Source organism: Muntiacus reevesi, chromosome 2 (assembly GCF_963930625.1).
Source record: "Muntiacus reevesi chromosome 2, mMunRee1.1, whole genome shotgun sequence".
Classification (NCBI taxonomy): Eukaryota; Metazoa; Chordata; class Mammalia; order Artiodactyla; family Cervidae; genus Muntiacus; species Muntiacus reevesi.
The window spans coordinates 96953710-96967917 of record NC_089250.1 but is presented as its reverse complement, the minus strand read 5'-3'; the positions used below and the strand labels follow the sequence as shown (position 1 = coordinate 96967917).

The 14208-nt window shown below is 38.5% G+C and overlaps 1 protein-coding gene across 1 annotated transcript in view; it reads left to right on the top strand.

The window, feature by feature from the left end:
• TMEM26 (transmembrane protein 26) overlaps positions 1 to 5969 on the top strand; it is a 66304-nt gene extending 60335 nt beyond the window's left edge. The window contains exon 6 of the mRNA XM_065922397.1: positions 1731 to 5969. Coding sequence (XP_065778469.1) covers positions 1731 to 2155 — 425 coding nt within the window. The 3' untranslated portion in view covers positions 2156 to 5969. The remainder of the gene's footprint in view (positions 1 to 1730) is intronic.
• The last annotated feature ends 8239 nt before the right edge of the window (positions 5970 to 14208 follow it).

Genomic DNA, 14208 nt, shown 5'->3' with positions numbered 1-14208 from the left:
AGGTTTCAGAGTTATTTTAGACCTTAGCATCCACTTTTGCAAAACAAAACTGTCAACAGAATAGATGGAAAGCATGGCTGTGGCTTTCTGGAAATGCTCAGAACCTAATTACCAGTTATTAACTGCAAACAAATGTATGCAGATAAACACACACACACACACACACACACACACACACACACACACGTGCTCTATACCCATTGATCAGCTGGTGTCCTCTGCCAGAATATTAGGCACCATCAGTTTAGATGTTGAATGATACTCTTAGGAGATCCCCTGGGAGACACTTCCTGACCCTAACATCTTAGGAAAGGCTATTATTGATCTCATCTTGGTTTTTCTTTTGTCATTCCCTCTGTTCGTCCTCACCCTCCCATATCTGCGGTTTATAGCCTCACTTAGAAAATTTTTATTTAAGAAAGAAATTTTGTAAACTTTCATGGGTGATAATGTTATGCAGCTGTCTGAAAAACAAAGACCAAATGTTACTTCTGACTAAATCACTATTGTATTTTCCAACAAACAGTACATTATGTGCACCCATATCAAAGCAGCTTCATAATATTTGCAGGCTCCAATAGACGAAGGCATTCTTTGTTTGAAAACTCCACGTGGAAGGCTGTATTATTATAAAAGGATTATTTTCTGCCCTTGACCCTGAATTAAATTTACATTAAAAAAATTAAAACAAAAAAGGTTGCATTGTTGATTGGACCTCCTTTTGTTCAACTGGAAAATCAGTAATTACATCCAGTCTTTCTTGTAAACTGTGAAACAAAACCATAAGGAATTAGACAAAGTAAAATAACAATGGCAGTTATTTGGGCTTTTTTCCCACCACCATTAGAGAAATATGTTTAACGTGACTTAAGTTTGAATTTGAAGAAGCACTTGAATTTTCACAAGACAATTTACATAGAGGCCCGAGTGAGTCAGCCAGTAATAGGTAGGTACTAAAGAAAGGATGCAGAAGGATCTTGGCCATGTATACTCTGGTTCATCTCCCAAATTTAGCAGCCAGGTAACTCACACATTATCTTAAGGGAAAAACAGACAGGTAGAAAGGAGAGTTGCCAGGGTGTTAGTCTCATGGAAACAAAAAGAGGGAATAGGGGCCCCTCTCCTCAAAGGTATCACTGTTCTGCAGTTTTCAAAGGAGGAAACTGAGGCCCAGGCAGCCTAAGTAACTTGGCCAGCATCTTGCTGTTAGAAAGTAAGGAAGCCAGAAGAGGCAACCAGACTCCCTGACTCGAGGCACAGAGCACCCTGCTACCCTGCTGCCTCCCTATGCTGCAGACTTCAAAGACAGACAGGGCGCTGTCTTCTGTTCTTTCCTATCTAGCTAGTTAATGGTGTTTCCCCAGTGTGAGGACTTGAAGGTGAGCTGAATTTTTTTTACATGCATAGAAATTAGAGGCTGGTTTACTTTCATGTGTTTTATTGGACTTAAACCAGATGATCCATTTTGAATATAAAATGATGAAGAATGTCCAATGGCAGGGTGGTTTCAGCTGTTTCTATGCCCCTGCCCAGCAGAATGAAATTACAGGCTCCGCCGGTGTAATAAACTACACTCCACTAAAAAAAAAAAAAAAAAAAAAAAGGAAAGAAATTACAGGCTCACTCCCAATCGTGAACTAGCGTAGCCCCAGTGTTTGATGGCCTTTACCCACTCCATTCTCTCACGCATTTCAGAGGCCTGCGTTAATTGGCCTGTCGTGTGTTTTCAGTACAGAATGTCGTGTGCCCCGTGTCCATGACAACGAGGGGGTTCTCCAGCCGATTCTTCTGCCAATACAGCGCCGACCTGTGGAACATCGGAATCAGCATCTTCATACAAGATGGTCCCTTCCTTGTTGTGCGGCTCATACTCATGACCTATTTCGAAGTGATCAACCAGATGCTGGTGTTCTTTGCTGCCAAGAATTTCCTGGTGGTGGTGCTACAGTTCTACCGCCTGGTGGTGTTGGCCCTGGACGTCCGCGCTTCCTTGCGAAATCGACCAGAACGCCTGAAAGGAGAGCACGGATGCCCGGATGTACCTGGGGCGAGTGGAGTCTCACCTGGGGCCTGGCCAGGCAGTTCCATGGAGGCCTTGGCTATTCCGCTAGAGGCCTTGCGGGTCACCTCCGACGACTCCCACCCCATACTCTAGTCAGTCGCCGACAGCAGCGTGCAGCTAGACAGCTTGACTTTCTGGTTCATCTTTCAGACAGAATCTTCTCTTTTTTTTTTTTAGCCTTGGCATATAATAATTTTCAAAAGAACAACATAAAAAGTGATCTTAAACCAAAGCTGAGGAATTTTCTTTTTTCAACGGAATGAAAAGAACTTTGATTAGTAGCTATCGCTACAACTTTTGTGTGATGGTATCAGATGTTAGAGTTGTTCAACGACTAAGAGATTTGTTTGTTTTGAACTGTTTGAAAAGCTGTGGACAGGGTTAGAGTGACATGCCCTCAAGAGATTTAATGCAGACAAACCGTCGCGGCTGTTACCTGAAAATAGAGCATCTTTGAACTTTGGCTCTATTGTCAGAGTATCTCATCTGATCTTTCCTGCAGTGTCCCTCTGACATCAAAAAATGTACATTCAGTGAATGTAGAACAAATGAAGGGAAAAGTGCCTTTAAAATTACCTCACTGTGGGCTGGAAACAGTGAAAATCTCTGCCCAGTTACCATAGCATCAAGAGCCCTATTCATCGCTGCATGGACCTTACCAGAAAAATCATTTTTCTGGGCTGCTGTGGCCTTCTGTCATGGTGCATATGCTCTTGTGGAAATGTTATTGCTTTGGCTTGGGTGCTGCAAAATTCACAGCAAGCCATTTTGGTTATAGATCTACTGGTTGTGGGGCAGGAAATACTGGTAAAGCTGACAGAGTCACAATTTCCACTCTGAACACGATTTGCAGTCTTCGTCAGGATTTCCCTTAACTCCACTTTACCATTTTCTGTATTGCCAACTCGAATTATGTGGGTTGATGCAAGAAAGCACTGAAGCAGTGAATAAAGGTATTTCAGGCCCTTTAAATGTTACCACAGTCGCTGGTGTCCGCTTGCAGTCCTGGGAGCGCCTCTGAACTGCCACTGCTGGAGCCGGCCTTTGGTCTTGGGAAGATGGTGGTGATAGAGGCTTGCATTAGCCCTCCTCACCACCGACAGCCCTTGATGAGTGACGGGGGTCAGAAAATGCCACAGCAGTGTGGAAATCAGGAAATTCGCTTTTCTTCCCTGCATTATGACTGCATTTCCCCAGTACTGAAATAGCTGTATTTTCCTTTCATATGCCTCCATACGTTCCAGTTGGAGGCAATTCAGAACCTTTTAAAATGATTTTTGCTTTTAAAGATACAGTGTGAAAACTTACCTGGCTTTATAGCAGTAATTATATAAGGCAAACAACTTGAAAACTGTTCCTTTAGGGTTCAAAGCATAATTCCACCTTATTATTATGCTCAGGAATTGAAAGGGACATTAAAGATAAGGCAGGGTGTGACTTTAAATTGGATATGACCTAGGGACACCCAACTGGGACAAATTTTATCTATAAATCCGTGTGACATGATATCTGTTCAACCTGTTTAATAGTTGCATAGACAAACTTTTTATACAGAAAAATTAATATTTTTCAGTTAATAGTTTCTTCGGTGCTTGATAATGTTTCTGTTTCTTTTCTTCCTCATGTTTTTAATTTTAACAATATGATTGCATAATTACACATGAAAATAATAGAGTACATTTATAATTTTCCATAATAATTTTATGAAAAGTTAACATCAGGAAATTGTATTTATATAAAGAACTTGATAACTTTTAAGGGCATGTTATTTAAAATGCTTAGTAATTGAACACAAACTAATAACTTCTATTTATAAAGACACTTAGCAGGATCTGTTTTTATGTTGACTGTCTTATGTTCCAGCAAAACAAATATTGGGCCTCTAAAAATAGATCAAGTATGAAGAAGTATGGTTGTTGTGCAGATATTTTTTAAATGATTTTGAATCTGAGACTTGGCTTGGCTCCGTGAATGAGTTTCTAATATTTAAGTATTTTGTAATTAGCTGTCCTCCAAAGGCCTGGGGAAAAGAAAGTCAAGTCTAGCTTTACCCCACTGCCAGGAAAGCAAAGAGCACCCAAGACAGTCTTAGCAAGTACGTGCATGCTAAGTCACTTCACTCATATCCGACTTTGTGCAACCCTACAGACTGTAGCCCACCAGGCTCCACTGTCCGTGGGATTCTACAGGCAAGAATACTGGAGTGGGTTGCCATTTCCTTTTCCAGGGGATCTTCCTGACCCAGGAACTGAATCCATACCTCCTGTCTCCTGCTTTGGCAGGCAGGTTCTTTACCACTAGCGCCACCTGGGAAGCTGTCTCAATAAGTAGTGGTGGCAAAAGAGACAGGTGCTCTGCAAGATTTTCCAGGAAAAACTATTAAGGGAAACATCTGTTAACCTGACTGCCAGAACATCCACTCTCTTGGACCTTTTTTCATAGTCAAGAAAATCTATATTCATTTAGTTTATTGCAAAATAAAACCTAAGTCCAGGTTGTATGCCTAGGACCCTTGATGAAAACTTAAAACTTAACTTAGTTAATTGCATGTTTTTATTGTAGTTTGCTAAATATTGTAATGTTTGAAAAACATCCATTTATAGTATTATGGATGTTTTTCAAACTATTAAAACATTTATAGTATTTGCTGTAAAGTGCCCTGGACAGCAGTTACTTCCCAGAGGCTGACATTCTGGGACTGGCTTCTGCTTTATCTGTACAACATAACTGACTTATATCATTCCTATAATGCAATACAGGCCATACCTCTCTACCAACCCCTCACAGACACAAAACATCCACATCCTCACCACTGAACAAAGTGGCTTATTTGTGGTTGTTGGTGCTGCTGTTATTATTACTGTTGTTGCTATTTACTTGCTTGATGAACTCAATTGAATGTCCTTCCTAAAAACCTACCGTTTCGTTTCTGAGAAAACACAGTGACGCTGTGTAGAAACATGCCTCACGATCATCTTCTGGACTTTCTTTACTTCCTAGAGGACATGACTTGCCACTGCAAGATTAGAGAACTGTCTTTCTCTTTTGACTACTCTGTTAACTTTTATTTAAGCTGGAACAGATAACATGAGGAAATGGAAATTTTTGTTGGCCAATAATATTCTTTCTAATCTTCCAAAGTGAAGATTGTTACACAAATGCATCAGTTAGCTCTGTTGTAGTTCCACTAACAAAGTGAAGAGTAGGAGCACTTCAGGCTTTTGAAGACTAAAAGGATGTGGCCGAGAACTATCAGGATTCAGTATCCTAACAGTAATTGTTAACTTGTTATTTCATAGATCTTTCAAAGCCTTGGGAAGGCATGCATTTTAGTGCACATATTTTGGGATTTCCACCAAGGTTTCGGAGTTCACACTGACTCTTGTTATCTTTGGCAGTTGATCTCAATGACTCTTAATTAACTCTTCTGTTCAAAGAGAGAAAGAATTGCACAGAACCACTGTTCCACCTTCATTCTACATATATGTGTGACATGCACACTGACATACATCTAGAGCTTTAGATATGTCAATGAAAAGCCATACCATCCAGAAATCTAAAAACAGAAGAGACCATTACTTTTTTTTCCCTCTAATTTTAGGCTTTGTTTTTTTACTTAATATACATTCTGATCCTCTCTCAGTAACATCTGATTTGAAGTTAAACTAGGCAGCTTGAGGATGTTTATAGTTTTGAGGTTTTAAATTATTCATATGATGGGAGTAACTGTAAACAATGTTTAACTCTTGCACACTTATATTTCATGGGTGTCCATTCACTGAATCTTTCTTACTAGAATATTTTATAAGAATATTTGCTCTGACTTATTTATATTTATACTATTTTGCTATGAATGACATTTGTATTGTATTGTATACATTAAATAGTTTGTGTAGAACTCTTTCAATGTCTGTTTTTTTGCCTCCATTTCCTATCTTTGTTCTCTACTGTAATTCATTTCATTTAGTTTTTAAGCTCTGACTTAAAAAGAAAACTGACTTATTTAGAATGTGATGAAAGTAGCATTTCAAACTAGAGAGGAAAGATTGACCAATTTTATAAATGATGTTGGGAAATTCTGCAAACCATCTGGAAAAAATAAAGTTAATTTTTTATCTCATGCAATATATAGAAATAAATTCCAGATGGACTGAAGATCTAAGTGTAAAAGTGAAAACTCTAAAATATTAGAAGAAAATATGGAATGTATCTTTAGCATTGGGGGAGTGGGAAATACCTTCCAAGGCAAGTTATAAACCCCAGAAGCTATGAAAGAAAAGAATGACCGATTTTCCTATGTAAAGATTTAAACTTCTAAATGGCAAAAGGTATCATCAATACATCACTAATACCATCTTTTATGGAGAAGGGTGTCAGTGCACTCGGAGAAGAGAAATGACAGGTAGAGAAATCAGAATGGAAGAGCCAAACTGATCATTTACTTATAGATGATTGTGTCCTGAATAGCCAGAAAAAACACAAAAAAAACTAAGAAACTGTTACAAATAATCTGAAATTATACAATAATCAATAGCTTTTTTATATACAAACATCACATAGAACATAAATTTGAAGAAGAGATTTCCATTATAATATGAACTAGAACCATTAACTACATAGGAATAAACTGAATAAGAAATGTACCAGATTCATGTGAAGAAAATCTTAAAATGACTTTGAGGACCCTCAACAAATAATTTAACAAATAGAAAGATATATTCTATTGGGGAATGGTAAGAAGTCTTGATATTTTAGGAAGTATCAATTTCTCCTAACTTGATCTATAAATTTAATATAATCTCCAGAATAAATCAAGATTTTAATTCTAATAACTACACAAATTGATTCTAAAGATATTATGATTAAATGAGCATGAAATAATAGCTGGAAAATACTAAACGGGGGAAAAAATTAGAGAGTGTGCTTTCATTAGACTTATTAAAGTAAGCAAGATAATCAGATTCTGTCAAGAAGAAAAATGAAACAGAACAAGGTCAAGAAATAAACTGAAATACATAAAGACTTTGATAAAAGATAAATCATAAATAGTGATAGACTATTATAAGAGGTTTAAGGTTTGAATAATATTAAATAGGATTTCTACCTCAATCCTTATATCTAAAACATTTCCAGATGGATCAAAGAATTAAACATTAAAAATAAAAAAACAACTATGTTTTTACAATTATAATGGTGAGGATGTTTTCAAAGCAAGATATAAAACTAAGCAACCATAGATGATACATATATTTCAACTGGCAAAATTAAGAATTTTATATCATAAATATGCCATAGTGAGTTTAAAGGTTGAACAAAAAACTGGGTAAATATTTTTGCAACAAATATAACAAAGCATTAGTTTTCTTAATGAGCAAATAGCTCTCACAAATAAGCAAAAGCAAAAAAAAAAAAAAAAACCTTTGGAAAAATGAACAAAAAATGTTAAGTATATGGTTCACCGCAGAAGATATTATTAAGAAAATGCAAATCAGGCCTCCCAGGTGGCTCAGTGGTAAAGAATCCGCCTGCCAATGCAGCAGATGCAAGTTGGATCCCTGGTCCAAGAAGATCCCACAGGCCATGAAGCAACAATGCCCATGCACCACAGCTCTTGAGTCTGTGCTCTAGAACCTGTGAGCTGCAACTGCTGAGAAGAGAAGTCACTGCAACGAGAAGCCCGCTCATTGCAACTCGAAAGTAGTCCCTGCTCCCCACAACTAGAGAAAAATCTGAGTAGCAATGGAGAGTCAGGAGAGCCAAAAAATAAGTACATAAAATTTTTTTTAAAAGACAATGCATTTTGGACATCTTATTACCATCACTCAAAAACATCGACTCTGCATTGAATAAGATACAAAGCAATAAAACAAATAATTCATACTCAAAAAATAAAAATAAAAAAAATATAAAAAGAGAATGCAAATCAAACCACAGTGAAATACCATTTTTCAAATGCAGACTAAACTACAAGATACCATTTCTCAATGAACAGTTTGGTGAAGATTACAAAAAAAAAATTTATTGAATGCTCTATTAGAAGGGATTAAGGGAAGAAGCATCTTTTTCATTGCTGGTGAGGATGCAAATTGGTACAACTCCTTTGGAAGACAATTTGGCAGTATCAGTCAGAATTAAAAATACATTTATCATTTGACCAGCAAAGTCAACTTTTAAGAATGTATCCTGCAGATAAATGTGTGCAAAAATATATACACAAGCCTGTTCAGAGTAGGATTTTCTATAACAGCAGCAGAGTGCCCATTAATAGGGTTATTATTAAATTAGGGAACATACATACTACATAATGGGCTTCCCAAGGGGCACTAGTGGTAAAGAATCTGTCTGCCAATGCAGGAGAGTTTGATTTCCGGGTAGGGAAGATCACCTGGAGAAGGAAATGGCAACCTGCTGCAGTATTCATGCCTGGAAAACTCTATGGGCGGAGGAATCTGGCGGGCTACAATCCATGGGGTTGCAGAGTTGGACAAAACTGAGCACACACATATACACGCAACTAGACCTCTATAGAAATAAACACATAAATGCCAAATATCTAGCGACTGTAGAGCTCAAAGAGTTGGACACGACTGAGGGAGTGACACTTAACTTTCACACTACATACTACTATGTAGGTTTTAAAGAGAATTGAGTAGATCCATAAATGCTAATAAGGAACAATCACTTAGGTATTTTATTACATAGATGTAAGGGAGAAAACCATGAGCAAACTCTTTATAAATGTTATCCATGCCTTTACTGGTAGCTAGTACAACGTGGTGGGCTGCCGTCTATGGGGTCGCATAGAGTCGGACACGACTGAAGCGACTTAGCAGCAGCAGCAGTACATGGATAAAATGATGCTCAAGCTTCCAATGCTCATGGGCAGCCCCTCATTTTTTTTTAACCTTAATGTTTTCTATAGTTTGGACACCTTAATTATGTATTACTTTCGCAATTTTAAAGGCTATTATTCACAAAAAAGAAATCTCACCAACTGCACCTGCCACCAGTATTATTTTGCAATTAAAGGGGAAGTACATTGATCTTTTTCACCCAACGAAGGGTGATTTTAGATGCATTAGATAAACGAAGGTTTAAGACATGTCAAATTCTGCTTGCTTTATGAAGTGTCAAACCTTGAGAAATGAAAGAATGAATATATCTAAAAGAACCCAGAAAAATCAAACTGACCAAGATGACTCATTGGGTCTTGATGAACACCACAGAGATCACTTTGCAAGGGCCAGTCTGACATTTTTGCTCTCCCTGACATTCATACAGGCAAGACAAACCATAAAGGAATTCACATTGAATTAGAAAGTCGAGCTGATTTCCCCAGGAGAGAGAGAATGAACTAAAGGAACCCTAAAAGAGAAAACTTCAGAAGGAATCTATGCATCTGTTTCCAAGTTCATATTCATAGTCCATATAATTTGTTTATATAAATTTTTTTAGATTTTGGTTAAATATTAACTAAATTTGCAATGGATGGTGGTAAAGTGATCAATTGGATTGTATGCAAATCTGATCAAATCACTGTGGAAAACAAAAATTCCTAAACCAACCATATGTCAGGTATCATATAGTTTCTGTATCTAAACTATTTCAGGCAAAGAAAATTGGATTTATGAGACAAAATATGTTTTCTCCGTGGAGGCAGTTGTTCAGTTTCTGCCAAGTAGATGGCTGGAGAATTTGGATGGTTGTGGTTCTGGGATCTTGGGGGTTGTTTCTACCTTCTGGCAAAAAGTGTTCTTTCTAGTATTCAAGGGTTCCCATATGACCCAAGTGACAGCTAACAGCTGGGTCAAAAGCTATAATTATTTCATCAGCTTTCTTGGTTTCAACTAACTCCTATCAATACCTAGTTATCAGTCTCTAACTTCAAAATCTTTCCTGGACTCTATGCCTAGATTTGCATCTCCTCCCCCTACCCCAGATATTCTGCAAGCATCACACTCTCAGTACATATAGAATACATATTGTACCACACTCAAATTGCATTACATCCCCTCCCTGGGTTCCACATAATGGCTAGTAGCCACTAGCCCCTCAGGTACCCATACTAAAACTGGAGATACCCTTGACCCTTGGCTCTTCTTTCTTATCCTTCCTGCATAAGGAAGGATCTCCAAATTCTTCCAGTTTTATTGCTTATCATTCCTTTCAATGTATAACCTGCCTCTCTAGTTCAATTGCTATTATCCTAATTTAGTGTCTCATCACTTCTTACCTCGCTGACCACAGTCGTTTCTCAAATGGTCATTCAACCTCCTGCTTTAATCCCCCATAAAAATATTCCAAACTGCATTCAGAACCATCCTAAAAGGCACAATTTATCACATGTCTTTTCTATTTAACACTTTGATGATATCTCGCTTTCAACAAGATCAAGCATAAAGTCTGAAGGAAATCATTTAAGACCTATCACTAGTTGGTCCAAAACTGACTTTTCAATCTCGTTTTCCATCACTGTTCTCTCTCTCTCTCTCTCTCTCTCACACACACATACTCACACTTGCAGCTGCCACCATAACGTGCTACTCATGATCTCCTAAATTTGCTATTATCCTTTACGTTGCTGGGGCTTCGCAGGTGGTGCAGAGGTAAAGAATTCACCTGCCAAAGCAGGAGCTGCAGTTTCGATCCCTGGATTGGGAAGATCCCCTGGAGGAGGAAATGGCAACCCACTCCAGTATTCTGCCTGGAGAATCTCATGGACAGAGGAGCCTGGAGGGCTACAGTACATGGGGTCACAAAGAGTCTGACACAACTGAGTGAGCTTTTTTACAATATTACTATGTGTTTGCATACTTTGCTATTTCTTTTCTTCAATGTAACAATGCTGTCTGTTGCCACCACTCCATTATTAATTCCTTGTCTACTCACCCTTCAGTTCTTGTGGGTGGCCCATTTCCCCACCCAAAGTTGATATTTAGGGGAGAAAGAACAACCCCATCAGCAGAGATTATTCTGCATCCTAAGGGTACCCAAGAAAGTGAGCACAGGCATCTTCTAGGAGCAGAGACATCCTCCAGTCCGGGGTCCCTGGTTTCTAGGCTTTCCTTTGAAGCAGCAGTGCTGATGAGAACATCAGGTAAGACAACGTGGATGTAGAGCTGTGGGCTTTGCCACTTATCGTGGCCATGGAAAAGAATCTAGAGGAGAAGAGACAGGTCATTGGTCCACAGAAGTCTTCCCCTCTTCTCGGATCTGGCTGAATAAGGCAGTTTCTCCTGTATTACAGGTAGCTGTAATCTTACAGCTTCTCTTTAAACTGTCTTAGTGATGTTTTGCCCTGCTGATTATGAAGTGTCCCCCTTTTAACAATACATCTCACCCAGCAATGATCTCCCCCTCTGGTAGAAACCTCCACAAAAGCTTCAGAAGGCTTAGCGCAAAGACCACATCTGCCTGCTTCCTGGACCAAGCCACTCACCTTTACTGTGTACTGACAGCACTTTGCACTTGTCTCTTTCCCAGTGGTTATCATGATATATGCAATGACTTGTTTATGTCTCTGAGCTGTCTGAGGCCGTGGGCCATGTCTTAGATTCTATTATAACCACCTCACTGCTCCAGACACACTGAAAGTTTGTCTGTTTACAGAATTCACCAAGCTTCTTTCTATTTGGGAGTCTTTGTTCTATTGATGCTTTTACCTGGGACAAATCCCACCCCTTCTCCCATTCCCCCAGAGCTGGCTCCTTCTTTTCATTTGGATTCCAGCTTAAGTCCAGGGTCCTCAGAGAGATCATGTTTTCCCTTTCTGAATAATCTCCATCACCTCTATCTTTATTTTATTCCTAGATTTTATCACTAGGGGAAATAATCTCTGCTTTATAAATTTATTTGTTTATTGTCTATCCTCAGTCAGTTCAGTCAGTTCAGTCGCTCATTTGTGTCTGACTGTTTGTGATCCCATGAATCACAGCACGCCAGGGACCCCTGTCCATCACCAACTCCCAGAGTTTACTCAAACCCATGTCCATCGAGTCAGTGATGCCATCCAACCATCTCATCCTCTGTCATCCCCTTCTCCTCCTGCCCCCAGTCCATCCCAGCATCAGGGAGGGTCTTTTCCAATGAGTCAACTCTTCGCATGAGGTGGCCAAAGTACTGGCCTATAATGAAAACCTAAAGGTCAAGAGTACCTATCTTGTTCATCTCTGGGTCCCCATTGGGTGACACATAATAGCTGCTAAAAAACTACTTGTGTGTACATTACTTCTCTGTGCTTATTTACATCTATAGTTTTTTATAAAATTAAAATATGTTTTTACATAAAACATACTTATGTATATACTCTGTTTTGTTCATTTATCATCTTTGATATTATTCTTTGATAATATAATGCCAAGAAACTCTTCTGCATGAATGTAGAAAAAGACCTAATCACCATTTTTTTTAAGATTCTGTATATAAATAATATCATATGATATTTGTGTTTCACACAGGAAACTCTACTTAATATTCTCTAATGACATATAGGAATAAAATTTTAAAAAGTAGATATATGTATAACTGATTCACTCAACTATACACCTGAAACTAACACAACATTGTAAATCAACTATACTCCAATAAAATTAATTAAAAAGGAGATCTCCTCACCACAGGCTTTTCCAGCCATCCTCCTCCTCAGCACCAGGCCTTGGGTTCCTGGAATGCCTTTTCTTTGTGGCCACACCCTTAGTAATGTGAGAATCCTCACCTCCCATTTCTCATCTTTTTTCATTACTGGCTCCTTCTTTCCATGGGTCTGTCTACTCCTTCACTTTCTATATGTGCAAGTTCCAGCTCGTCCATCTGGCTATCTCTCCCTTTGCAATCCCACTCCCATCAGTGACCCCTTAAGTCTACAGCACCAGTTGCTCCCCAAGCATCTTTTTCATGTTTCCATGGCAATGATCTCCTGGTGCTCCCAGCCCACCATGTCCACAGCTGAATTCAAAATGTGTCCTCTCCCAGTGTATGTACATATGTATGCATGCTCAGTTGTTTCTGACTCTTTGTAACCCCTTGGACTGCAGCCCGCCAGTTTCCTCTGTGCATTTTCAGGTAAGAATACTAGAGTGGGTTGCCATTTCCTCCTTCAGGGTAGCTTCCCAATCTAGGGGTAGAACCCGTGTCTCCTGCATTGCAGGTAGACTCTTAACCCACTGAGTCATCAGGGAAATCAGCCCTTTTCTTCAGCCCATAATGTTTGTTAACAAAACCACCAACCTTCCAGTTATTTTGGCTCCATCTTAGTTGTCATCTTTGACTCACCTCATTCACATATTTGCTGAACCCTATTTCTTTTTTTGCATAGTGAATAGAATTTTGCTGCTTTTCTCTGATTATACAAATCATACATGCTCAATGCAATGATTTCAAACATATAGAAAAGTAAGAGGGCAAAAATCACATGGGATCCCACTTTATTGAAATGTTCATCATTAATCATTAAAAATAATAATCATTCTTTCATGAATATTTTATTTCAGGTAGAAAAATGATGATAGATGGATAGATAGATAGATGGATAGACATAGATAGATGACAACTAGCTAACTAGCTAGCTAGCTAGATGAGTTCATATAAATGGGATAATATACTAATTAAATCTTATTACCTGTTTTAGGGTTTTTGTGAGTTTGAAGCCTGGAACCTAACTCTGTGGAAACTCTGGAATTGGGACCTTGCTTTCTTCATTTGCCTATGCTCCATGTTGACTCTTACAGTATCTGTAGAATAATATTTTGCCCTATGACTGATCAATGGCCTCAACAAATGTCTTTTAAAGTCTATCACATATAAGCCACTGCCAACTATGCGAGGGACATACAAATGAATAAGTCATCACCTTTGCTTTTGAGGAAATTTATATTGCTTTTACACACACACACACACACACACACACACACACACAAATGGTACTATATCTTGCCAAAACTTCATGCCCTATCACCTGTCTTCATGCCTGTGAAGGGTTCATTTTAGTTCTCTCTGGGTTTTGTGTAGGACCTAAGTTTCCAGCCAAGCTCCCAACATATACTTGGAAATATTAGAGGGGATGCAAAAAAGAAAGGAGATCTGAGAGGGCCAATTTAAAAGAAATGAAAGTTGTTTATTGTTTGAAAACATGTTTTGTAGGTGATGGC